The sequence below is a fragment of the Homalodisca vitripennis genome, unplaced genomic scaffold (assembly GCF_021130785.1).
Source record: "Homalodisca vitripennis isolate AUS2020 unplaced genomic scaffold, UT_GWSS_2.1 ScUCBcl_11027;HRSCAF=20142, whole genome shotgun sequence".
NCBI classification, from domain to species: Eukaryota; Metazoa; Arthropoda; class Insecta; order Hemiptera; family Cicadellidae; genus Homalodisca; species Homalodisca vitripennis.
In genome coordinates, this window is record NW_025787265.1 from 1 (window position 1) to 27,623 (window position 27,623).

General features: G+C 38.7%; 1 protein-coding gene across 1 annotated transcript in view; it reads left to right on the forward strand.

The window, feature by feature from the left end:
- Positions 1-11,147: 11,147 nt before the first annotated feature.
- The window catches only part of LOC124374914 (GDP-fucose protein O-fucosyltransferase 1-like), a gene marked incomplete at its 3' end in the record, with an annotated part of 28,819 nt that continues 12,343 nt past the window's right edge, over positions 11,148-27,623 (forward strand). The window contains 2 exon segments of the mRNA XM_046833049.1: positions 11,148-11,396; positions 27,296-27,411. Of these exon segments, the coding sequence (XP_046689005.1) occupies positions 11,285-11,396; positions 27,296-27,411 (228 nt within the window).

The following is a 27,623-nucleotide window of genomic DNA, read 5'->3' on the forward strand; positions in this document are numbered from 1 at the left end:
AAATTAGAGCTATTGAGCTTTTAAATCTTTTGTACCCTTAGTGACAATGAACACAAAACCCACATAGAATATAATTCCTAATTCTATTATTAACAATTGTGAAATATACAAAACATAAGACATATTAATGTTGATTGTTAACTAGTCATTCACAATAAACTAAGCGATATATTAATGAAAGTGTGATAAACAGACCTATTGTTTACAGATAATTTAAATAGATTTATGTCAGCTGTGGAATAGTTCATATTCCTTATGGCATCTTCATGTGATCAGCAATAAGTTCGTCCCATTCGTTGAGCAATATAGAAGCAATGTAGGAACTAGATTTTTTCAAAATAATTATATGTAAATGTATCAATAAATAACAATGAATAGTAAAAAAGATAGCCTATCTCCTTTTTATATACCTAGTCAACAGTGTAGTTATTAAACGTAATGTGTTCTTAAATTATTTTTGGTGAATAAGAAATAAACTACAATGCATGTTATGAGTAGGGTAAGTGCTACATTAAATGAACATCTTTGTATATTTTTGAAAGACTTCGAAAAACACACTCAAAATTGTTTAAAAAAGCTATTGACCTCAATCACTGAATCTTATTTTACAAACCTAAAACTGGCTTTAGTTAAACAACCATATTAGACCATAAGAAATATGTTCAACCCTCTCGCACTTATACAAACGTTTTAGACCAATTACAGTGTGACACAATTACTCTAACTAGAATATTTATTAAAATTTTCACACTTCACAAAACATAGCTTTAAAATGACTACTCTCAACTCTGATTAAATACAATAATGCTTATTTTAAAACCAAATAAAAATCAAAACGGATGATCACAATCTGTGCCAGCTGCGTAAAGAGTGTTAAGTCCAAAATTGGTCAAAATGAGTTATTGCTACACCCGCATGCAGAACAATGATATCTAACGTTTGTGTATAGGGTGATAAGTCCAATTTCACATAATAAACAAGTTTATTCACTTGTGCGCCAATGGTATAAGTAAAAAGAGAACAATTTTGATTGTGTAAAGTGTGTTTAGTCCATGGTCACATTTTACTCAAACTATACTGCTTAAGGTCTATTTCTGTTTAGTGTGTTAAGTCCAAGCAATTTGTGACTTAACGCACTCTTCACTAATTTATTTATTAAGTTAACACACTTTACACTGTTTTAAAGCCTGATTTGACTACTTTAGTTTTCAGTAGTTGTATTGACCATACTCTGGAAAACAAGCACATAATAATCATCATTACCTAATAGTTTGTTGGTTAATGTGAAGTGTAGTGTACAAGTTAGTTTTACCATCATGTCATCAAGATCTAAGAGGATTTTGGAAATATGTGGTGCAGGTAAAAGCACAGATGACAACTTCAAACCAGATAAAGAAAGCAAAGGTAAGTATTTTGTTATTATAAATTAATGTAAAATAATTAAATTGCTGATGACTTTTTTTACAATAAACAACCAGTTAATTGTTCAGAAATTATGCAATATAAAGTAACATTTTCATTGAAGTTAATCATTTAAAACATTTGTTTTATTCTTTTCTTTTGAAATACGTATATAGTATTTACTGTACTGTACATAAAGAATAGTTTGTCTAATGTAATGGAATTCCCCCAACATTGTTCATATTTTTTTTTTGCATTGTATAAGTCTAGATTGTCTATCGTTGAACTATTTCAACATGCACGTTTGGCTCAGGGGTAGCGTTTTATGCTCACAGTCTTATGGTCCGGGATTCGGAACCACGTGGTGGTCGTATACTTTTTGCCATCTGAATAATTCCGATTTAATTTAAATTTTTAATCATTAGGCTATAAATTAAAGATTTAAAGTATGTACTTTTTACAAGTGAAATAATTTTTAAAAAATCCACTTAAAATAAGTAAGTAAATCTAAAATTAACAGACACTTTATTGTATTTTTTCAGACTCAAGTCCTGCCCCAAGCTTGCCACCTGAACTTATGGATCTATTTAATTCTGATGACTCAGATGTAGACAGAGACTACAATCCGGACGAAGACCAGATAGAGGATTCGTCAGGAGATGAAACACAATTTTTTTGTAAGAGAAGAAAAAAGATGGTGAGTAAGACTTACACTGAACTACTTCCGGCTAAGGTGTTTAATTTAGAAACAGTCCGACCAACTGAAGAAAAAACTTTACCTCGAGCAGCTGAAGAGGCTAGCGATATTCAGTCCGATCATGGAGGCCTTGAAGAGACTTTTATAGAAATAAATGAAACTCCACTTACTAAAAGTGGAAAAGTGAGACAAAGAGGTTTGAAAAATGAAAGCCTAAATGAAAGAAAAAATTTAAGAAATCAAGGTTTGGAGTATAAAACAAACAAAGGAAAAGTAGTAAAAGCAAGAATGTCGGAAAGTTTAGATTTATGCAGAAACAAGTGTGCTGAAAAAATACCAGACAATGTCCGTGAAGCAGTGTTTGAAGACTACTGGAAAATGAATGACTACAACAAAAGATGTAATTACATAGCAGCCTTGATAGTGGTGAACCTAAAAGAAAAAGGGAAAGGAAAGATGACAGTGATAAAGTTAGAATGGCTACCGTCAAGTACCATGTTGAAGTTGAAGGTAACAAAGAAGTTGTTTGTAAAAGTTGTTTCTTAAAAGTATTTGGTGAAAATCGACGGATGCTGGAGACTGTAGTTAATAAAAAAGGGCGTCTTCTTCAGGCTTAATCCAACCAGATGCTAGAGAAAATTGTCAAAAAACCACTTTAGCTCAAGAAGACAAAGACAAGGTACGTGACTTTCTTCTTAAAATTCCAGCTTACGAAAGCCACTATTCGAGACGAGATTGTGGTAAAAAGTTTGTCGCTCCATTTTTGATAATAACATCATTGTATGAAGAATACAAAACCACTTTACCCGAAGCCAGTACTAATCCAGTGAGTTCACAACATTTCGTGAGGAGTTCCATAACTTGAACTTGAAAATAAAAAAGCCCAAAATAGACACTTGTTCAAAATTTTCTTCGGAAGATGAAAAAGGGGCGTATTTAAAAGAAAAAAAATTGTCGCCTTGAAGATGCAGAGTTTGCATATGAATCTAAAAAGTTAGATAAAGAAAAATCAAAAGTTGACCATACCACTAAAACAGAGACATTTGATTTGCAGCAATGCCTGCCAACTCCTCTAGTTCACAATTCTGTGGCTTTCTATAAACGCCAACTTTGGACTTTCAACCTAACAGTCTACGACTGCACTGAAGGCTTAACTTACTGCTACCTTTGGCATGAAGATATAGCTGGTAGAGGTGCCAATGAAGTGGGTTCATGTATCTATTCGTTCATTTCGGAAGCTACAAAACCTGATGTGACATGTTTGACAATGTACACAGAAACATGTGGGGAGCCAGAACAAAAACACACACATAGCTGCTATGTGTATGGTGGCCCTACAAAATTCGCCAACACTAAAAAGAAATCAACCATAAATTTTTTATACGTGGGCATACGCACATGGAGTGTGACACATCTCACGCTCTAATTGAAAAACGTAAAAAAACCTTTCACGGAAACATTTACCACCCTCACGATTGGAGCCAGCTTATACGAAGTACCGGATCAAAGCATCCTTTTATTGTAAAGGATATGAATGAAGAAGACATTTTTGACTTTGCTAAGCTTTTCAAAAGTGATTTCCAGCAGCGCAAGTAAGATGTTGTAGGAAACAGTTTCAATTGGAGGAATGTGCAGTGGTTGAAGTACCTAAAAAGTGAAACCTGGAATTATTTTCTACAAAACTTCCTTGGACCCCAATCAACTATTTCAATGTATAAGTTTTAAAAGGAGATGTAATGAATGTTTGCCAGAGTAAAACTTTTGTTTGTATAAATATTTAATCTACCTAGCCTTTAGACTTCATTAAACAATATACTACTTAAAGTTTGTTTTTTTAACCCTACAAACAATTGAAATATTTAAAGACAGTGTAATAAAAGTTTACTGTTTCAAATCGCAGCTTTCTTCTAGTGTAAAATAAGTTAAGTCCATGCAATTAGTGTAAACCGTGGTTTAAGTCCAAGTCAAAAAAAGTTTTACATTTTTTTTCTAATAAAAGAAAATGTTTTGTTATGTTATTTTGAAGTATAGTACCTTTTAAGGTAATACACACAAACTAATATTTTAATGAAAATAGGAGGTCTGTAGGAGTAAAATGTCCACAAACTATTAAAAAGTGTAGGTTTCAGATTTACTGAAAAACTTCAAACGTGAATATCTCAAAACTATGTTTTTGGACTTAACACTCTTTACGCAGCTGACACAGAATATATAACCACATATAGTGTAAACGTTTGCATTTTAGAAATAAAAACGAGAGCTATTATATATTGACAATATCGCTAAACAGCTTTTGAATGCGTATAGTAACACGCAACCTGTATCCAACAAATGCACTTAGAATCAGGGGCTACCAAATCCAGCCACACAGATTTTTGTAAACTATTCACATTTTATGTATGTATTACGTGATTGTTAAAATTAATAACTATGGTTATTACACATTTAGCGAAATTCCATTCAATTCTACAAGAGTTGCGCAACTTACACAAATTCTGAAGTGTTAGCAAATCAATCACTGGGGAAAACGGTGTCAGTTTACAAAAAATATACTACATCTATAAATTTTAAAAGAAACAATGTTTTTTGTCTACTAGTTTCAAATTAGTGACAATGGACTAGATTCATTCCGAAGCCCTGTAATCCTTCGTCACAAAAGAAAATTTTAACAGCAACAGCTCTCTAAATCCTAGTGATCCCGGCATGGACGTCATTTGAAAGGCCAGAAATTCTCCTTCGACAAAGAACATTTCCATCTGCAGTAACATGCTAAATCCCAGTCATTCCGGCCTGGACGTTATTTGAAGGGCAAAAAATTCTCCGTCGAAGAAGAATTTTGAGGCAATAACATTCAAAATCTCTGCCATCGCTCTGGTCGTCATTGAAAACACATGAATTAATGTTTGGTAACAAATTACTGAGATGACAAGGAATAGTTTCCCCAGTGTTAACATTTGACTAACTCTTAAATTTTGGTAATTTACTGTTTATGGCATATTCTTTCAAACTCTATAATAGCCTTAGTTGACTCAAGTATTTACTGTACTTGGGGGATGGCGGAGAGGGATTAAATTTGAAAAGTTAAATATTACTATAATTAGTGTGTTCAAAAGTAAGTAAAATGTTCAAATTATTTATACTCTGGCTATTGCCAATGGATACGTACGTTTATGAAATCGTGTAAAGACAAAACTTACTAAATCCTTTAATACTTTCAGGAAGTGTATTAGGCTAAACTCGGATAAGCAGAAACTTAATGGAGTAACCCTTCTTGGCAGGCAGGCAGTGGCACAGGTATGTATGTGTGTGTGTGTGTGTGTGTGTGTGTGTGTGTGTGTGTGTGTGTGTGTGTGTGTGTGTGTGTGTGTTTCTGGCTCACCGGAAACTGGAGGGTCTAATATCCGGTATCTCACACGTGTCGCCATTTCTAAGTATTAAATACCATATGATACTCTCTAAAACTAGTCGACTTCCCCCAGGAGGGTTCACTCCTGCCTGGTTTATATTTTCCAGTTAAGCGTACTCTGGATACAACATAAAACGATGTGTCACTTAAATCTTGGTAACCCATAGATGTCCAGGAACAGCACATCACTAATCGCAAATATCTAGATATTGGTATTCAAGGGTAGGTTGATAGATCTAGTCTACGGCGGAGGATGACCGTTGGGTTCCCGAAGTGTAGCCTTGACATAACGGCGTTCCACCCCTGACCGCTTGGTTTGTACTTTGGTACTTTGGTTTGTAATCATTTCACTCAAATTGTTTAGTTGCTTTTATGTTGCAATACATCGTAAACATACATCATTAATTATCATACAACATAAAGGGTAAAAATTAATAAGTTAAAAGAGCTGAGAAAACTAAAAGTGTGAGTTTCATAATCACAGTTTTAAATAGATAAAATTAATCATGAATAAATATGAAAATGTGGATAAACCAAGCTGTAGCCTAGTACGAGACATATCATTGCAAGCCTGGCCTATTAGGCAGCAGTAGTTGATTTCTTCACTTTGGCCTCGCCAGTGTGAGTGTGCTTTGTCAGTTCAGTCCACTTTTTGAGGTCTTGGCTAGAGAACAGATGCCCGAAGGATGAGGGCTTTGAGGGTCCAACTTAGAGCCTGTATGGCGTTATACCGTAGCTGGAATGCGGAGTTTTCAGCTTAAAACTGAATTTGAGTCCTGCAAAATCAGAATGGAGGAATTAGAGGTTAACATTAATTTGGAGTCACTTGCCTTATCCGGTTCGGCTAAAGCTAGGCTTGTATCGCGGCTTTTGAACTGGCATGACAGAATCGTTTTGCTTAGGTCAGTTCCTGATATTGATTCGGAAATGAGAAGTTAAGACACAAATTGAAAGAAGCTTTGGATGCGTTGGGTGAGGTGCGCTCGGTGAAGAAAAAGGGATGCTATTTACCGCCGTCACTCCTACTGAGGTTCCACCTGCACTCACTCTTACTAACCCTCCACCAGCTCGCTGTTTTGAACCTTCCAGAGTCCTTATGGCTCCTAATGGTGGAAGCCCTCCTGAAGCGAGTAGTGAGGCATCAGCTATTGTTGTTCCTTCCTTTTATAGTTTTGGTAAACTACCCTATCCTTTAGGGGCTGTTTTACAGCACTTTCTCAGAGTTGATGACCTCGATACAAATTTGCTCATCCATTTCTTGGTTTTTAAATTGAGATAATTTCCAGATAGCACGCTAATGCAGATTTTAGCCCAGTTTTGTTTAAAGCCGCTCAATGACCGTCTACTAGACTGCCTTAAGAGGGATCAAATTTTGAACAGTTCCATACCGAGGTTTTAGAGTTTTTTTTTGAACCTGCACGGGTGATGGAGCGCTTGCGTGTAGAACGGGTGTATCGTCCGCAGGCACCAGGTGAGACGTTGAGCCAGTTTGTCGGGGAGATACGGGAGGTGGCCCGGATTTTGCGATACGGTTTAAGTGAAACGGACTTGGTGCACCTTATTTTGGAGGGCATCAAACCTAAGGAGCGATCCCGCTTTTTCTGTACTCGTCCTTCATCTTTTGCGGAATTGGACCGTCTCTCCATTAGTTCTTGAGGGGTCCAGGACGCTGATGGTCAAAAGGAGGCAATGTTGAGGAATCATCCTCACTCGCTCCCGGGGCCGGTTCATGCTCCATTGCGGTCTGAGTCAGCGACTACTCCTCCCCGTAGGCAGCCATCAATATGATATTCAAGCAAGTGGGACACATCAAACCGTTTTTGTCCACGTAATAAAAAAAATAGTTGGCTTGCGGGTGATTAAGCCTGACTCGCACCGTAAAATTAATCTTGAGGGTAAGTATAAACGTAATGTAGTAAGTAAAGGTGTTTCCAATTTAAGTTCCAATAGTTAACGCAAGGTGCCTTTGGAGAAGAAAGTGCTTTGGTGAAATGACTTGGTGACAGTTACCATCGTTGGCCGAAAGGGGTTGCTGCTCTGGCTGCACAAGGAGTAAGGGTTACCCGCTCAGCCTGTCCACAACTGGACGTTCTTGTGGGGAATGTGGTGCAGAAGGTCCTGGTAGATTCTGGGTAAGCCCGCAGCCTGATTTCTTTGTCCCTTTTTGAAAATCTTAAATCCTCTGGGCTAATACGGCAGGTTGAGTCAAGTTCCCTCATCTGCTGGACGGCTTCACACACGCCATTACCTATCATCTATAGCGACCAGATCCAAATAAAAATCCATTATTTCTCTTGGGTTTGGAGCTTTCTAGTGGCTAAGGACCTGGCTTTTCCTCTCATCTTGGGAGCAGACTTCATTGAAAAAACTGGCATGATTTTTGATTTGGGTTCGATTCATGTTTTCCTCCCCTTTTACCAGGCGGGTGCTCATTCCTTTTTCTGATGTGGAGTCTCGCGGGACTGTAGCATTAGAGATGAAACCTGAAAACTTAGCACCACCCGACCCACTGGGACATCTAACACCGAAGGAGGCTGACGCCATAAGGCGGATTTGTTCTGGTTTTCCTGAAGTGTTCACAACTAAACTTGGAATATGAGGTACGTCTTACAGACACCCGACCTGTGCGTTCACATCCATATAAACTTGCTCCATCCAAGATGGAAATTCTTAGAGATACGATCAATGAATTACTTGAAAGTGGGGTGATCTAGCCGTCTTGTTTAAGTTTTTACAGTCCAGCTTTCCTAGTGCCAAAACCTAATGGCAAGTCCAAATTGGTCCTGGATTATCACAAGCTCAATGCTCAGATTGAAATCGACTCCGTGCCTCTCCACGATTTGCATTCTGCTTGCGACTGGTTCGGTAAGGCCAAGTATTTCTCAATTTTTGATCTTAATCAGGTTTATCATCAGATTCCTCTAAAGCAAAAATCTCGAACTCTAACTGCCTTTTGTGTGCCTTAAAATTTATACCAGTGCTGTGGAGGCCCAAACACTTACCAGACTTCTCGATTCTATATTTCATGATGTCAAATTTAAGTTTCGATTAAATAGACGATCTGCTCGTGTACAGTGAGAGTTTTGAGGTGCACTTGACTCATCTAGAGGAAGTTCTAACTAGGCTGCGTAAGTCTGGCCTTACCGTCAATCCTGAAAAGGAGAGTCTCGTTCAGCCTGAAATTTCGTTTCTTGGCCATCTTGTCTCTTCTCGAGGTGTAAGTATAGATCCAGAAAGAACCAAGGCAATCAGGGAGTTTCCTCCTCCTAAAGATGCCAAGGGTGTTGCCCGTTTTGTGGGAATGATACATTTTTATAGTCGTTTCATCCCTAATGTTGCTGAAGTGGTGGCTCCTCTGAACTCTCTTAGAAAAAATTGTGCCAAGTTTGAGTCGGGTGAAGCGCAACAGACTGCCTTTGAGCTGTTGAAAGAGGCAGTGATGTAGCCTCCAGTCTTGGATATGCCTGATTTTAGTGTAAGTTCGTCTTACAAACTGATGCTTCCTCCTTAGCCGTTGCAGAGGTATTGTTCTGAAAAAGAATTATTCTGTTTATGATCTGGAATGTTTGGATGTCGTTTTTGGAATTAAACAAGTTTAGGCGTTACCTAGAACATAAGGAATTTTTTGTTGGAAACCACAACCAGGCACTTTCTTGGCTCCTTGCTCACTCCCGTCAGCTCGGGAAAATTGGTCGCTGGGTAGTCCAAATTTCTACCCTTAAGTTCACGGTGCAGCACGTGCGAGGCACCCAACATATAATAGCGGACACTCTGTCACGCATGTATCACATGCCCAACGGCCACCAGAATCTATCCGAGCCGACATGTTGTGCCGTGCTCTTAGACTTTCCTCTTGCATTTTCGGACATTGTTTCAAATCAACACAAAGACCCCGAGCTGACTGCTATTATCAATGAGCTTCAAAACGGAGGTGTCCACCCTCCTTACTTTCTGTACCACTCCTTACTCCTGTGGGTGGACACCGTTTCGATAAAATTTCATAAAACCATCGCGAAGATTAGGGATCAGTTCATCTGGAAAGGTATGGGCCGGGATATTGCGGCTCGAGTACGTTCTTGCGAATTGTGCTCGCTAAGAAAACCCGCTCAAAATACCAAGTTGGGTCTTCATTGACTATATTGGGCCTCTCCCACGTAGCAAGTCTGGGAATATATTCCTGCTTGTTTATGTTGATGCCTTCTCCAAGTTTGTTTGGTTGTTCCCATTGCGGAGTGCAACCACGCAGCTCATAGTGCCACCCACATTTTTAAACATTTCGCAATCCCTGCCACCATAGTTTTCCCATAATGGCTCCCAGATTGTGTTCCATATCTTCAAAAGAATGTGCCGCCATGTGACCATTTCCCCTTTCTACCCTCAGCCTTCTCACACAGAAAGGTTTAAATCGCAATCTACGGTCTGCTCTCATTGCCTTTCATGTGGAGAATCAGACCGACTGGTATCAACAACTACCATGGATCCAATTTGCCTTTAATACGGCCCAGCATGAAAGTCATAAGGCAATCCCTTTCGAGTTACTGTTTGGCTTTCCACCAAACAACCCGTTCTCTAACCTCTGGAAAATTGGCGATCTTCTGCCACCCCCTTGTACTTCCAATATGAAAGCCACTTGGGAGGCCGCCAGGCGGAATCTTATTCGGGCTAAGGAGTTCGTAAGGAGGAAGTACAACCGAGGTCGTATTGCCAATCCCTTCCATGTGGGGGATTTAGTTTACTGCAAGGCTCACCCAGTCAGTTCGGCTGTTGATAGAAGGGCTACTAAACTTTGCTATAGGTGGACTGGTCACCACCGCATCTTGAAGTTTCTGACTCCGGTGACAGCCCGACTGGGAGATCCTCAGTCCGGAAAGACTTTTCAGAAAGGTTCATATTTCTCATCTTAATCCTTGCTGGGGTAATCCGTGATTGCGTTTTAGTCTGTACGGGAGGGTTTTTGGTACAAGCCTGATCTACATCTGCTCCTTCTCCCTTATCAAGTTATCCTGTTTTCTGCCTTTTGCTCCCACGCAAATTATGGGGGTTTTCTTGCCTCCAGTTGGATTTCTTTGATTTTCCCATTAACGGACTATTGAGCTTTACGGATTTTGTTTTCTTCAATTTTGGGGGAGAGGTAGACATGACATTATACCATTCCCACTCAAAATAAAAACCACTCATGATTCCTCTACGCAACTTCCAATATTTTAATACATTCATAAAAAAATTAAAATCATTAAGAAAAGAACCACACGTGACGTAAAAATGTGTACAGTGTATAAATTCCAAAAACAGAAAATAATTTGTCATACCAGTATTTAGAAAAGACATTTATTAATTAATTACACACAAGATACTATTATTGTACATAATTCAATATCCAAGGACGGGAAGAATTACTATCGTGCACTTAGTTTTCTAAAAAAGCCTGATTATATAAGATAAGCGGTTAAAGTTGTATGGAAAAATTACGTTTTATTCCAGTCCTTTGCTTCTATATTTTTAACATGGCTGCAAAGTACAGCTATCGCTTGCCCATGTGGCAAACAAAGCAAAGGCGGTTACCGGCTGTCAAGGTTGGCTGCTTGTTCATAATGTCCATGGGTCTATGATAATTCAAATATCCACGGATATCTCTGTTCCTGTTTTTTTTTTTCTCAAACAGGTTGTTTATTATTTGTTTGTTATTTCATTGGTTAGCTAAGGTAGCTGAATTAAAGTTTATAGTTTGAAATCATTTAAGTTATTGCCGCTTAGAAATTACGTGATTTGAATATTCAGAAATGATTTGTATTTATTTTCTTACAATTTTGGTTTTAGCACAATTTACTGGTCAAATATTTGCCTCTTCAATCGTGGATGAGAAAGGATATATTGTTTATTGTCCATGTATGGGTAAGTTACCAATTTGATCTTTCATAGACTAATTTGTGCTTACTTTTTTCATATTAAATGTACATCATATAATTACTATTGGCCACTATAACACATCAGTGAAAAAAAGGAGATCATAGGAAATGTGCCACCAGAGCTTAAGGTTACCAAAGGGTAGAGGGGTAGGGTAGGATAAGCGGACCCGGTTTTTATATCGAAGAATGTAATCATCGATACCTAATATTCGCATTATAAATACTAGACTATCAATCAATATAAACATATCTATAGTCCTCAATAACAATCATATGTTTTAAATTAAAATATGAATTTAATATTTGCAGTGATCAAACAAATTATTATAGCCAAAATTAGGAAAACTGAAGACGACCATATTTGCTCATCTCACAGTTACAGTTGTTTCTTTCCCACAAATTTCACATACGTTTTTCAGTATGAGTCCAACATGTTGAAGTCACGAAAAACGTCTTATCTTTTAAAGCATTGTCATGTAGTTTTCTTAAATGTACTGCCATTTTGGTATTTATTTACAATACCGTGACCATGGAAAATGGACTTTTTTTTTCATGGGTTGGGCATTTATAGCCTAGTATTATTATCACAGGTGCATATAAACTGGGGGGAAAGAATATTATTGTATTATATTATGCCTTTCGGGCATTATTGCGTTAAGGAGCATGGGCATCACGTGATCTGGGATTCGTCTTTTGCAAGCTGTGTTAATTTTTGTTCTAAAAGAGCAAGCAGTGCGCAGCACTGCGCAGCGGGCAGGCATCGTTGACAGGATTAACGTACTAGTCACTATCATTTCAGTAACTTATCACATACCTTAATGTTCATTGTAGTACTTTCCACACCGAAAACTGAAGTCCCCAAATTCGTTTACAATGAGTTTGTTGCCACACTTCCTATTACCACAACGCCTAGTCCGGTTATAAGCCCCGTGGTTTACATAAAATTGCAAAACTCCATACTCGTCTTTACGAATTGCTTCCACGTAAGATAACGAACATCCAACACAAAGGTGTGCCATTACCACTACTGAACTAGGAGGTTAAGAATAGACACGGAGGAACAAAATAGTTCAAAATGGCGTCCCTTCTTTATTTGAGAGAGCCTCGGAGTTATACGAAACTGTCCAATAAGGAGGTTAAGAATAGACACGGAGGAACAAAATAATTCAAAATGGCGTCCCTTCTTTAATTTAGAGAGCCGCGGAGTAATACCAAACTGTCAAATATGGATAGTGTTGCCAGAGGTACTGTCAAAAACAGAGTTTTCAGAGAATTTAAAAAAAATCGTAACTCCTTTGATTTTCGTTGCAAACAAATTTTTTCTTCACTATTGTTTTCAGAAAAAAATGTAGTTTTCAGGAAAAAAATGGTACTTTGGGATTATACCGACCACACCAGTATGAAGAGAACACAAAACTATAAAATTTATAGAAACAAACATGATAGAACGAAAAAAACAACTCTGTAATTACAAACTTATAAGCATTTCCAGGTATTGTGATCGGTATTGTTGTTGCTGTTATCTTATCTTTCTCGAGAATCCCTATTACGGCAGGCCGCGCGGCATCACATGATTTGCACGGTATATAATTGCCTTTCCATTACAATTCAATTTATATTTCTGATCAGCCCCTCTAGAATTTGATATTTTACTGATAGGTAATATCTCGAGGGATGTTTTTCTTTCGTTGACATCAGCGTGGGGCAGCACCGAAGGTGCTGCCGAAGCTCGCGCTGATGGCTGGAGGCACTCGCATTTTGGGTGGCGGAATATGATCAAGAATAAAAACGAGTTTGAGTGTTTTTTCAATAAAGAGTTTAGTTTTAGTTTGGTAATGTTTGTTTTTGTTGAATATTTGTGTTTGGATAAATGTAGAGGTAAAACACGGAAGTACAACAAAGCGACGCGACTCTGCAATCACGTTATCTACTAGACCGCTCGACTTTGACCACTGTCTGAGGATGGGGAGGGGTTTGCGATAAGACAATTCCTGTTTTATATTGACGATTATTGTTTTAAGCTAATCTAGTAATCAGTAGAAGCAAAATGTCAAATAACGATTCATGTCTGGGTGTGGTCGGTGTAATCCCAAAGTACCAAAAAAATGAACATACCTTTCCATGGTCACGGTATTGTAAATTGATACCCGCCATTTTTAATAATCAAATATTAGGCTACTTATATAAAATTGAAATATTACATTACGAGTATTATTTGAAATTGTTTACAGCTGTTGATATAGATTATTTAAGTTAATTGTTCAAAATAATTAATCAGTATCGATTGATTATATCGATGGTTATGATTAAGTAATATCGTTTGCCAATTTCGATATAAAAAACCGGGTCTGCTTATCGTACCCTACCCGGGTAGAGTGCAATAAGCGACTCGGTTTTAGTATAATCATCGATACTTAATACTCATATATCAAACGAGTCTGTCAATCATATTAGCATATATATAGTCATAATAACAATCATATTTGAAATTAAAATAGTTAATATATTACACATACCTCATAAATATTTGTGGCAATTTCATAATTATTAATAAGAAGCTATAAGGACAAAACAAACAATTAGAACTGGAAATGGGAAAAGTCATTAATAATAATGAAATGATAATAATATAACAAACATGTATAACAGAAAATACGAAATATTCTATTTATGTTTTCTCCTTGGTAGTAATGGTAAAGCTCTTACAAGAAGTTATTGAAAGTATCCTCTCTAGAAAACCGTACTTCTCTTCTGTACAAATACAGAGATGATATGCAAGCTGATCAGCTGATAAGCCACTTTTTAAACTTTGTTTCACGTTCCTCCACAAGCTTTCGACTGTCTGTTATTGTCTATAAAAGATAATGTGTTTATTATACGAAAAAGTGTTTATACAGGTTAGTTATCATTCAAAGTGTATCAGTTGGTTATATTGATTGTTATGATCAAGTACCCATATCGTTTGTCAATATCGATATGGTATAAAAACCGAATCCGCTTATCGTACTTTACCCTTTCTAAATATTTTGTTCACTTTTAAATTTGCATGGCGCATGGTTAATTGAATTATTTGAGAATGATGAAGATTTCTGTAGTAATACGATAAATTTTCTATCTAATGAAACTATTAAAATAGTCAGTGATCTGAAGATGAAATCATGGCTACAGTATAGTAAGTGGCCACCACCACATCGTGAATCAAGGTACCATATTATTGATTACAAATACATAAACTATTGAATAAAAAAATGGCTGCAGTATAAAAAGCGGCCATTTGAATTATCAATATTTATGACCATCCAAAGGACTGAAAGCAAAATATCCGACCAAATGAAGTAATAGAACAATTCTAAGAACAATATGGTTTTGCTAGTTTCCAGTCTTAGAAATTAATATATAAATATTAATAAATTCTACAATTTAAAATATAATATATAATTAAATAGGTACTTTGGGATTATACCGCCCACACCCAGACATGAATCGTTATTTGACATTTTGCTTCTACTGATTACTAGATTAGCGTAGAACAATATTTCGTCAATATAAAACAGAAATTGTCTTATCCCAAACCCCTCCCCATCCTCAGACAGAGGTCAAAGTCGAGCGGTCTAGTAGATAACGTGATTGCAAAGTCTCGCCGCCCGTTCAGCTTGTGCGTCGCTTTGTTGTACTTCCCTGTTTTACCTCTACATTTCTCCAAACACAAAAATTCACTAAAAACAAACATTACCAAACTAATACTAAACTCTTTATTGAAAAAACACTCAAAACTTGTTTTTTATTCTTGATCACACTCTGCCACCCAAAATGCGAGTGCCTCCGGCCATCAGCGCGGGCTTCGGCAGCACCTTTGGATGCTGAACAAAAGAAAAACATCCCTCGAGATAGTACCTATCAGTAAAATATCAAATTCTAGAGGGTCTGATCAGAAATATAAATTGAATTGTAATGGAAAGGCAATTATGTACCGTGCAAATCATGTGATGCCGCGCGGCCTGCCGTAATCGGGATTCTCGAGAAAGATAAGATAACAGCGACAACAATACCAATCACAATACCTGGAAATGCTTGTAAGTTTGTAATTTTGTAATTAAAGAGTTGTTTTTTCGATCCATCATGTTTGTTTCTATAAATTTATATTTTTGTGTTCTTCATACTGGTGTGGTCGGTATAATCCCAAAGTACCATTAAATATAATAACAACTAAATAATAACATGTACTACACTTACCTTATATATTTTCAAGGATAGACTTGACTGCCTGACTCCTTGTGAAATAAGGAAGATATGTACATCACTTGCTGCCATTAGTATGAAACACATGACTTTAATTTTGAATTTATTTTTAAACACGTTTTTACTTGAAATTAAAATTTTTAATGACGAAGTCGAATTGAATTAAGTTTTAGGATTTAAAAATCTTAATGTAAAGAAGCTATATTTTATATGAAATAGAATGGGATTTCGTTTTAAAATTGAATGAAATAACTCAACTGTATTAAAAATACTCTTGAACATGTTCTATACCATTTAAAACATGCTTGAATGGATCACCTCCAATAATCATTATTTCCTGTCAATACATAAATCCTGCAAGATGATCGCAATGCACTCACTTCTAAAACTGGCTTTTAAAGATTTCTTAGTGGTTCTCCAATTTGATTCTATAGTTTGCGTGTTTTGCAGAAGTTAACGGATCTACGAAGTTCGTACTATGGAAATGGTCATAACCTTGTGGTTTTTAGTCCAACGTAAGCTTTCCATAAATCAGTAACGATTGTTGTTCCAGGTACAATTAATGGGATTAGTGATTCGGCATTGCGTTTATTTTCTGGGAGATCTCTAAACGGTATTTACCACCTATCTCTCTCTTATAAATGTCCACGTCAGTGTTTATTTCCATCATGCCTATTACCTATGTACCTTCTACCAGTTTTCAAGATTATATTTTCTTTTTTCAATCTTTGCTTTGTCAATTGCAACTACCACTCCTTCGCCACCCATTAATTCTTCTTTTTCAAATTTGTCGTCCAACCTAAAAAACATATACACCTTCTACAATAAGAGAGCCAACCTGAATTTATATAGTTTAAATTGCAGTAATTTACTAAAAAGTCATAAGTAGTTTGTTTCCAGTAAAAATAGTACAAGATTTTAATTATGCTAATAATACGAAACTTTGATTGTTCAAAAAAGTCTTTAGTGCGTTTATGACATTTTTATGTTTGTTCTGGCTTTTCTTGCAGCGAAAACACTATCTGATTCTCACCTTTAATTCTGGTTTTCATCTCCTCATTACAAACTGGACTATTAGCTAGCTCCTTTTCTTGCAGCCATTTAAAGCAGTGCTCAGTGTTTATAAAAACATTTTGAGCCAATAATCGCATATTTATTACCATCTTATTGTTGTCACTAACTAGCCTTCTTCTACATAAATGAAATAACAACTGCTGGTAATGATGTCACTAGTCTAAATAAGGAAAGGTGGAAATGATTAATTATGAATATCTATAGGTCCACTGTCTTAAAATCAATAATCATCATCCGATCGTGTTAGTGGCCATTTATTATACTGTAGCCTTGTAGTAATGTCTTCACGTTCATTGGCAATATATATGTATTATTAGCGTCACAGGTTATCAGACACGGTTATCCTTGGCAATAGTAAAAATTAAAGTCCTAGTTTATATTAACCATGTTAGGTATAACGATCTCAAACCACGTTTGCCAATTTCTTAAAATCATAACTTAAATGTTTTCATTCCAGGAAGAATTTGTAGATGGTTGCGATTCATAATTGCACAATAACTAGTAATATTTTTGAAATTTAGTATATATATCAGATAGTCTGATCAATCTAGGAGACTGAGGGGAATCGAGGTTTCTTGGTGGAGGAGATAACAAACTAAGAAGTGATAGGCTTTGGTGGAGGGGATAATCGGGATACCAACATTCAGGCGAAAAAAGTACAAGGGATTTTAGAGGTCATAGTAGGGCTACCAACTGCATAAGAGGATAATGTGAGATTTATTCAGTTTTTCATCTTTGCCTTAATTTTTGTAACGATTTCTACCCCTATGGTGAAGAATTGATTGACGTTATTCATATGTGCTCTCGGTCTTTTTACTCTTTCTCAACACTTTTGCAACAGTTTCTACATCTGTGATGGTAGTTTTTTTTTCTATGTGCTCTTGGTCTTGTTTACCAATAAGCATCTTATTTGGCCATCTCATTTTTAAATTATTTTGAACTGTTTCGTGATTCATTGGATTTTGCTGCATAGTAGCCTACATTTCAAAATAAAGATGTTCTTTCTGTTTTCTCGTCACCATTAGCCATTTTGTATTCAAGTTTTCTTAAGTTTGATTCTTGGAAGCTTCTACATAGAAAAATGGAGTTATACTCTACAAGTAGTGAAGAGGTTTTACCTTACAAACAATATGAGGTGTTTGATTGTGTTAGAGTAAACAATTCAGAAATTGGGTATCAATTTACAATAACGTGACCATGGAAAGGTATGTTCATTTTTTTTTCCTGAAAACTACAATTTTTCCTGAAAACAATAGTGAAGAAAAAATTCGTCGGCAACGAAAATCAAAGGAGTTATGATTTTTTGAAATCCTCTGAAAACTCTGTTTTTGACAGTACCTCTGGCAATTTTACTGAAATGATGCTGACTAGTACGTTAATCCTGTCAACGATGCCAGCCCGCTGCGCAGTGCTGCGCACTGCTTGCTCTTTTAGAAAAAAAATTAACTCGAGCTTGCAAAAGTCGAATCCCAGATCACGTGATGCCCCTGATCCTTAACCCTCCAAGTGTTGTTCGACAAAATTTTGTCGGTTATTTTCCATCCTTAACGCAATAATGCCCGAAAGGCATCAATATAATACAATAATATACTTACCCCCAGTTTATATGCACCTGTGATAATAATACTTGGCTATAAATGCCCAACCCATGAAAAAAAGTCCATTTTTCATGGTCACGCTATTGTAAATAAATACCAGAAATTGTGTTGTTTTTAGTTCAACATGGATATTTAATTTCCATGAAATGAGACATTGTCCTCTTGAAACCGGTACATCGCCGCTCGCACACCCACAGCAAACATCAGGAAACGCGCGCCCATGGTGTGCGAACGGGATGCCGGATCAAAAAAAAACTAGGTAAAAAAAAAAGAACACCGTGGTCAGCATACTCAGGTTCATTTACTACGAAAACACAGGCCTATCCTGTCAATATAATTATGTATAAATATATATACTATAAATAAAAAAATAAAAGTGCAGTAGTATATCTCAAACAATCCTCGTCAGGTGCACCTGCATACAAAAATTAGAAATGCCCTAATTTGAAACAAGAAATGCCATGCCACCCGGTATCCTTTCGGCTAAGGGCGGGCTCCTAATGAAATCCAAGAAATAACTAAATAATATCTAAAACTAACTTAAAATTAAATAACAAAATATAAAACTATATAAATGGCAACACAATAACAATATCACAGGGTATCACAGATGTTGACTGGTAGGTATGTCCATCATGGTGGCCGTCCTTCAGCAGAGTGCAAAGGCGAAGGTTCTCTGCGACCACGCATGATGGAGAGATGACAGGAGAAAACAATTCATCCCTTGGACCTCATCAGTGAGGGGCCGTCAACTTAGCTGCACATGTTAGAAGGAGAAATGCTCAGCAAACTAACAAACACTTAATTTAACAAAATAAATTAAACTGGAGCTGCTCCTAACTAGTACAGCACGGCTCGGAGTCTTTGCCACTCTCCCGGAAAGGCCAAACGCCTTCAAAAGGACAGTCGCCTCTGCAGCCAATAAACCACACACACACTATATAAAACACACATGAGCCGGGGAGATATAGGTATAGAACCGGCTCAGACTCCCCCCCCAAAAGGAGGAACTCCCCTCTGTTAATTTCTTCAAAATGAAGAACCAAACGAAATGCCTCTCCCCCCAATGGTTGAAGAAATATAAACCGGAAACCCTTAAGTCTGCAGAAGGGAAAACCAAGAAAATCCAGTTGAGGCAAGGAAACCCTCCAAGAGTAGTGTGGGTACAAAGAAGAACACAGGAACCTTGATCGGGAAGAAGGAGCAGAGGTGATCAGGCCTCTGGACCTAAAACCCTCCCGCACAGACTAAGGAGAAATCACGGATGACTCCGGCAAGGCTTCAGATGGGATATGTGCGCCTTCCTGAAAATCTTCCCGGACTGAGGATCTCCCAGTCGGGCAGTCACCGGAGTCAGAAACTTCAAGATGCGGTGGGGACCAGTCCACCTGTAGCAAAGTTTAGCAGCTCTTTTATCCACAGCCGAACTGACTGGGTGAGCCTTGCAGTAAACTAGATCCCCCCCACCTGGAAGGGATTGGCAATACGACCTCGGTTGTACTTCCTCCTTACTAACTCCCTAGCCCGAATGAGATTCCGCCTGGCTGCCTCCCAAGTGGCTTTCACATCGGGAGTACCAGGAGGTGGCAGAAGATCGCTAATTTTCCAAAGGTTTTGCCAAAGGGTTGTTTTGGCGGAAGCCAAATAATAACTCGAAAGGTACCGCCTTGTGACTTTCATGCTGGGCCGTATTAAAGGCAAATTGGATCCAAGGTAGTTGTTGATCCCAGGTGGTCTGATTTTTCCGCATGAAAGGCAATGAGAGCAGATCGAAGATTGCGATTAAACCGTTCGCGTGAGAAGGCTGAGGATAGAAAGGGGAAGTAGTCACATGGCGGATTCCGTGCCCAAAGCACATTCTTTTAAAGATATTGGAGACAAACTGTGAACCATTATCGGAAACTAAGGTGGCGGGGATTCCAAAGTGTTGAAAGAAATGGTTACGAAGTGCTTGCACCGTGAGCTTGCGCGGTAGCACTCCGCAATGGGAACAACCAAACAAAACTTGGAGAAGGCATCCATCCACACAAACAAGTAGGAACTTATTTCCGGACTTGCTACGCGGGAGAGGCCCAACATAGTCAATGAAAACCTTCTCCAAAGGTTTTTTTTTCCGCCACCTCAGATGACAAAAGAACCCAACTTGGTATTTTGAGCGGGTTTGCTTAGCGAGCACAGTTCACAAGAACGTACTCGAGCGGCAATATCCCGGTCCATACCTTTCCAGATGAACTGATCCCTAATCTTCGCGATGGTCCTTATGAATTTCCTAGATGTCCACCCACAGGAGAAGAATGAAAATACTGAAAGACCATCGGTACAAGAAAGCTTGCAGCACTAACTTAGGTTTTCTCCGCTGCTTGTCACGGCAGCATAGAGCACCTCGGTACAGAAAATAAGGAGGGTGGGCACCTCCGTTTTTAAGCTCATTGATGATAGCAGTCAGCTCGGGATCCTTAAGTTGGTGTGGAACAATGTCCGAAAATGCCAGAGGAAAGTCTAGGAGCACGCCACAACATGGCGGCTCTGATAAATTCTGGTGGTCGTTGGGTAAGTGATACATGCGTGACAGAGTGTCCGCTATGATATTTTGGGTGCCTCGCACGTGCTGCACTGTGAACTTAAGGGCAGAAATTTGGACTACCCAGCGACCAATCTTCCCGAGCTGACGGGGGTGGGCAAGGAGCCAAGAAAGTGCCTGGTTGTCGGTTTCCAACAAAAATTCTTTATGTTCTAGGTAACGTCTGAACTTGTTAATTCCAAACACGACAGCCAAACATTCCAGCTCATAAACAGAACAACTCTTTCTTCTCACAAGGGGTTAACGTGCTGAAGCATAAGCTATGGGCTGCCGGATACCATCTACTTCTTGCGATAAAACAGCAGCAACGGCTAAGGAGGAAGCATCAGTTTGCAAGACGAACTTACGACTGAAATCAGCATAGCCAAGACTGGAGGCTGCATCACTGCCTCTTTCAGCTGCTCAAAAGCAGTCTGTTGCGCTTCACCCCCACTCAAACTTGGCACCCTTTTTCCTAAGAGAGTTCAGAGGGGCCGCCACTTCAGCAACATTGGGGATGAAACGACGATAAAAATTTATCATTCCCACAAAACGGGCAATCCCCTTGGCATCCTTAGGAGGAGGAAACTCCCTGATTGCCTGGGTTCTCTCTGGATCAATACAAACACCTCGAGAAGAGACAAGATGACCCAGAAACGATATTTCAGGCTGAGCAAAAACTCACCTTTTTCAGGATTGACGGTAAGGCCAGACTCTCGCAGCCTAGTTAGAACTTCCTCCAGATGAGTCAAGTTGCTCCTCATAACTCTCACTGTACACAAGCAGGTCATCCAGATAGTTGAACCACGAACTTAAATTTGACATCATGAAAGATAGAATCCAGGAGTCTGTGAGTGTTTTGGGCCCCCACAGCCAAGCCCATTGGCACTCGGGTGAACTGGTACAAATTCCAAGGCACACAAAAGGCAGTGAGAGGTCGAGACTCGTGTTTTAGAGGAATCTGATGGTATGCCTGATTAAGATCAAAAATGGAGAAATACTTGGCCTTACCAAACCAGTCGAAAGCAGAATGCAAATCGGGGAGAGGCACGGAGTTCAATTTTTCTATCATGAGCATTGAGCTTTCGATAATCCAGGACCAATCTGGACTTCCCATTAGGTTTCGGCACTAGAAACGCTGGACTGGAAAAATTTGAACAAGACGGCTCGATTACCCCACTCTTAAGTAAATCATCGATCAAATTTCTCAGAATTTCCATCTTGGGCGGAGCAAGCTTATAAGGATGGGAACGTACAGGACGGGTGTCTGTAAGACGAATCTCGTATTCCAAGAGATTGGTCGTGCCCAGTTTGTCAGTGAGGACTTCAGGAAAACTGGAACAAATCTGCCTTATGTCCTCAGCCTCTTTCGGCGTAAGATGTCCTAGTTGGTCAGAGGAGTCAAGCTCTTATCTTCCATCTCTAAGGCAGCAGTCCCACGAGACTCGACATCAGAAAAGGGAACGAGCACCCGCCTGGCGAAAGCAAAGAAAACATGACTGGAGGCCAAATCCAAAATCAATGCCAGTTTTTCCGATAAAATCTGCTCCCAAGATGAAAGGAAAAGTCAGGTCCTTAGCCACCAAAAAGCTCCAATCCCAAGAGAAATAATTAATTTGATGTGAATCTGGGCACTACAGATAATAGGTAAAAGGTGTGCGTGAAGCAGTCCAGCAGATGAGTGAACTAGGCTCAACCTGCCGTATTAGCCCAGAGGATTTTAGATCTTCAAAAAACGACAAAGAAATCAGGCTGCGTGCTGACCCAGAATCAACCAGGGCCTTCTGCACCACATTCCCCCACAAGCACATCCAGTTGTGGGCAGGTTGAGCGGGCAGCCCTTACTCCCTGCGCGGCCAGAGCAGCAACCTCCCCTCTCGGCCAACGATGATAACTGTCCCCAAAGTCTATTTCTTTCTGTTTTCTTTCTGTTCTGTATTAAACCAGCTACCCTTTTACCATCAAAATTATGTACATTTTTGCCCTCAAAAATTACCTTTACGGCACGAGTCGGGCTTACTCGTCCGCAGGCTTACTAGTTTTTTTTTATTAAGTGGACAAAACGGTCTAAAATATGTCCCACTTGCTTGCAGCCATAACAGGTAGGAGGCTGCCTACGGGAAGGAGCAGCTGCTGGCTCAGACCGCACCGGAGCATGGACCGGCCCCGGAGGCAAGTGAGGAAGATGCCTCGACATGGCCTCCCTTTGATCATCCCGCATCCTGAACCCCTCTAGAATGAGGAGCGTTTCCCACCAATCCGCAAAAGATGCGGACGGCCAAACAGGCGTTCTGCAAAATTCGCAAAGATGCGGGAACTGCTACAAAAAATCAAACGGGAGCGTTCTTCAGGTTTAATGCCCTCCAAAATAAGGCTCACCAACTCTGTTTCGCTCAAGCTCAAGCGCAACAACACCCGGGCTACATCCCGTATCTCCCCGACAAAATGGCTCAACGTCTCGTCTGGTGCCTGAGGACGGTAAACGCGTTCCACCCGCAAGCGCTCCCTAACCCGAGCAGGTACAAAGAACTCCAAGATCTCGGCATGGAACTGGTCAAAAGTGGCACCTCTCTTAAGGCAGTCTAGAAGGCGATCAAAAAGCGGCCTTAAGGAAAACTGCGCTAAAATCTGCATAAGCATGGCATCTGTCATACCAGGAAATTCTCTCAACTTAAAAACTTCCAGAAGGAAATGGATAAAGTAAATTAGTGTCCAAGAAGCCCATCAACTCTGGGGAAGTGGTTGTAAAACACTCCCCAAAGGATGGGGCAATTCGCCAAAGCTAGAAAAGGAAGGCACAACTATAGATGATGCCTCACCAGCCCGCTTCAGGAGGGCCACTACCCATCGGAGACATAGTAACTCTGGGAGGCTCGAAAGAAAGAGCCGGTGGACGGTTAGCAAAGGTAATGGTAGTGGGAACCTCCGTTGGAGTGACAGCGGTAAATAGTACCCCCCTTCTCTTTCACCGAGCGCACCTCACTCAACCATCTAAGGCTTGTTTTAATTTGTTACTGGCCGAAAAGGCCCAACTTTTAATATCAGAGTCTAAACTAGGAGCTGACATAAGTAAAAACTATTCTGTCACGCCAATGTAAAAGTTGAGATGCCAATCTAGCCTTTGCTGACCCGGACATGGGAAGTGACTCAAAAATTAATATCCGTCTTCTAACTCTTCCATTCGGGTTTTACAAAACTCAAATTCAGTATTAATTTGGAACTCTGCATTCCAGCTGCAGTCCAACGCTATACAATCCCGTAATTGAGGCTCTTAATGCCCTCACATCTCCCTCAGGCTTCTGTCCTCTCGCCAGGACCTCAAAAACCAACTCGGGCTTGCGCAGATGTTCAGGCACCAGGGAAAACGCCATACCAAACAATTAAGACAAAATAAATACAACAAAGCGTACGCAACAATTACTTAGTAAAAACTAAGTGGACTCAACTCACAAAGGGCTTACACTGACGAGGTCCAAGTGAAGAGCTTAATACCTGCTACCTAATAGAAGGATACCCTGCAAATAAACACTAACCACAACCTACAAACACAGAAGCAATAAATATAACAAAACAACACATTGATAGGGGAGAAGTAGAGTACAGTTAGATAAATTTAGCGGTTTAAGCAATTTAGAGTCCCTTGCTCCCTGCAAAGGGTAAGTCTGCAGGAAGCAAGACACTAAACCAATTCCACCCGGTAATCCTGTGCTAGGGCGAGCTCCTAATGAAAAAAAAAATTGTGTACTCTAACCTCCCCCTACCTAACACTAACCTACACCAACAAACAAAACCAGAACTGAGAGACAGCTGAGAGAGCAGCTAACCACGCTCTGCTACCATTGAAACCGGTACATCGCCGCTCGCACACCCACAGCAAACATCAGGGAAACGCGCGCCCATGGTGGCGAACGGGATGCCGGATCAAAAAAAAAAACTAGGTAAAAAAAAAGAACACCGTGGTCAGCATACTCAGGTTCATTTACTACGAAAACACAGGCCTATCCTGTCAATATAATTATGTATAAATATATATACTATAAATAAAAAAATAAAAGTGCAGTAGTATATCTCAAACAATCCTCGTCAGGTGCACCTGCATACAAAAATTAGAAAATGCCCTAATTTGAAACAAGAAATGCCAATGCCACCCGGTATCCTTCGGCTAAGGGGCGGGCTCCTAATGAAATCCAAGAAATAACTAAATAATATCTAAAACTAACTTAAAATTAAATAACAAAATATAAACTATATAAATGGCAACAATAACAATATCACAGGGTATCACAGATGTTGACTGGTAGGTATGTCCATCATGGTGGCCGTCCTTCAGCAGAGTGCAAAGGCGAAGGTTCTCTGCGACCACGCATGATGGAGAGATGACAGGAGAAAACAATTCATCCCTTGGACCTCATCAGTGAGGGGCCGTCAACTTAGCTGCACATGTTAGAAGGTAGAAATGCTCAGCAAACTAACAAACACTTAATTTAACAAAATAAATTAAACTGGAGCTGCTCCTAACTAGTACAGCACGGCTCGGAGTCTTTGCCACTCTCCCGGAAAGGCCAAACGCCTTCAAAAGGACAGTCGCCTCTGCAGCCAATAAACCACACACACACTATATAAAACACACATGAGCCGGGGAGATATAGGTATAGAACCGGCTCACTCTAGCTGAGGATATGCTGTCCTCCCCTTCATATTCTGTGAGGAGAAATCAAGTATAATATTTCTAATAATATAGTTTTTCTTTTTTGTAATTTGAAATATCCTAACACAATTAGGTTCGGCATTTTTGTTTTGGTAGTTTATACAGCCTAATCATACTATCGATGATTAGATTATGCTAGTGGACGCATATTATAAAGCCGCTGAAATTTTGATTTCGAAGAGCCTCAATCAAAATACAAATTTACATTAGGTACCTAAAACAAACTGTTTAGGGGTTAACTTAGTTGCATTTAATTTATGTATGTTGGGTTTAAAAAAGTTGTTTTAGCAAAAATATGTTCTTTTAAAAAAATATGAATATATGATATAAAAAGCACAACTGTTCCTATTCCCAATAGTCTCTTATATGGATGTCCATCATTAATGTTGTTTATGTTTTTTTATTTTATCCATGATCTGGTGCATGTACGTGACAGTTTGTCGCATAAATGGACATGCCACTGATATGACATGGATTTAAGTGCTTGTTTAAATGTGACTTGTGAAAGTATTTAAATATTTGCCGATCTCGTTTAAAATTTCATGGCTGAAAGGAAGAAGAAATCTACATATTGATAATAGTTTCATCTATGTTTTAATTCAAGCATGCCGTCAATGCAGTACCTACCTAGTTGTTCTGGTGAATCAGATATGCCCATTTCTGAAGTTAAAAACAAAAGAAAAAGAACTAATTAAGAACAAACAACAATCTTTGGTTGGACAAGTTTTGGAGTATGCTAACCCTCTTTGGTCACCCTATCTGACCTAACCCTATCTTGGTTAAATATCTAGACTGGACGGGGTGCAAAGGACGTTCTTGAGAATAGATGGTGTTCAGAAAGGATATTAATATCGTGAAATTCTGGTCAATAAGCTGCAACTTTTATTGCCCCTACCTGATCTGCAACTGCGAAGGTCTGTGGCGGGTGTACTTTTATAAAATATTTTGGTCAGTGCGCATTATTGCCCTGAGCTCCGTAGTGAAATTGACATCTGAATCCCTTCGCAGACTAGATCGTAGCACATCTTTTTAAAACGGCACTTTTCAAGAGCCTATAAATATATCAGTCGCTTAGCTAGATTGTTGCAACTCAGGAACATTTCAACCCTGGAAACGGTAATAATCAAGTAACCTATCAAACATAATATATTTAAAATTATAGTATGGTACTATTTTCTTAACATGTTGACTATGGCAAACACCCTACAGTGGAGTGACAGAATGAAAGTGTTCAGTGTAGAGCCACTGTGAAGGCGATACATTTGGCACAATAATTTAATTTTTTAAGTAAAAAATTTTAAATTATAGTACGTTGTAGGTTCAACATTAAAATTGTAATAAATTACCTACATTATAAACCTTTGGTAAATGACTATGTGATTAGTGCATTAAGATAATTATTTGTTGAAAGTTTGTTTCTGACGATGGAGGTATTGTGAAGGAAACAGTATTTTTCTAGTTATTTGCCATCATTCATTGAGACAAAAAATCAGTTACACCGTAAGACCAATAACATTGTCATCAGGAATACAGTAAGATAATGTTTAAAAAATTTTACTATATGCTGAACTGTTTTAACAAAATTGAGTATGTATTGATTACATTAAGTAAAATTTTATTTTACTATATAATCACTAAAAGGTAGTATATGAACTAATATTTGGAATTTTCTTTGTATGTATGTAATTTATAAATTTGTATTCCAGGAAGGTTTGGTAATCAAGCAGACCATTTTCTTGGTGCTTTGGGCTTCGCAAAGGGATTGGGACGAACTTTAGTGCTCCCACCTTGGGTGGAATACAGATATGGGGAGCCGAGATCGGTAAGTATAAACAAAAGATATCTGTCTTGATCAATCACTCAAAGCAATTAATTTGCATTAATAAAAATTAATGGTACCTAGAAAGTAATTCATTGTTCTTATAATGTTTCGAAAATTTGAACAGTAGTAACTACATGGTCACTTGATTCCGTTCTCTTTCTCTCTACTTTTCTTCCTCGTACATATCACAATTGTGTCCCTTAATTTTTTTT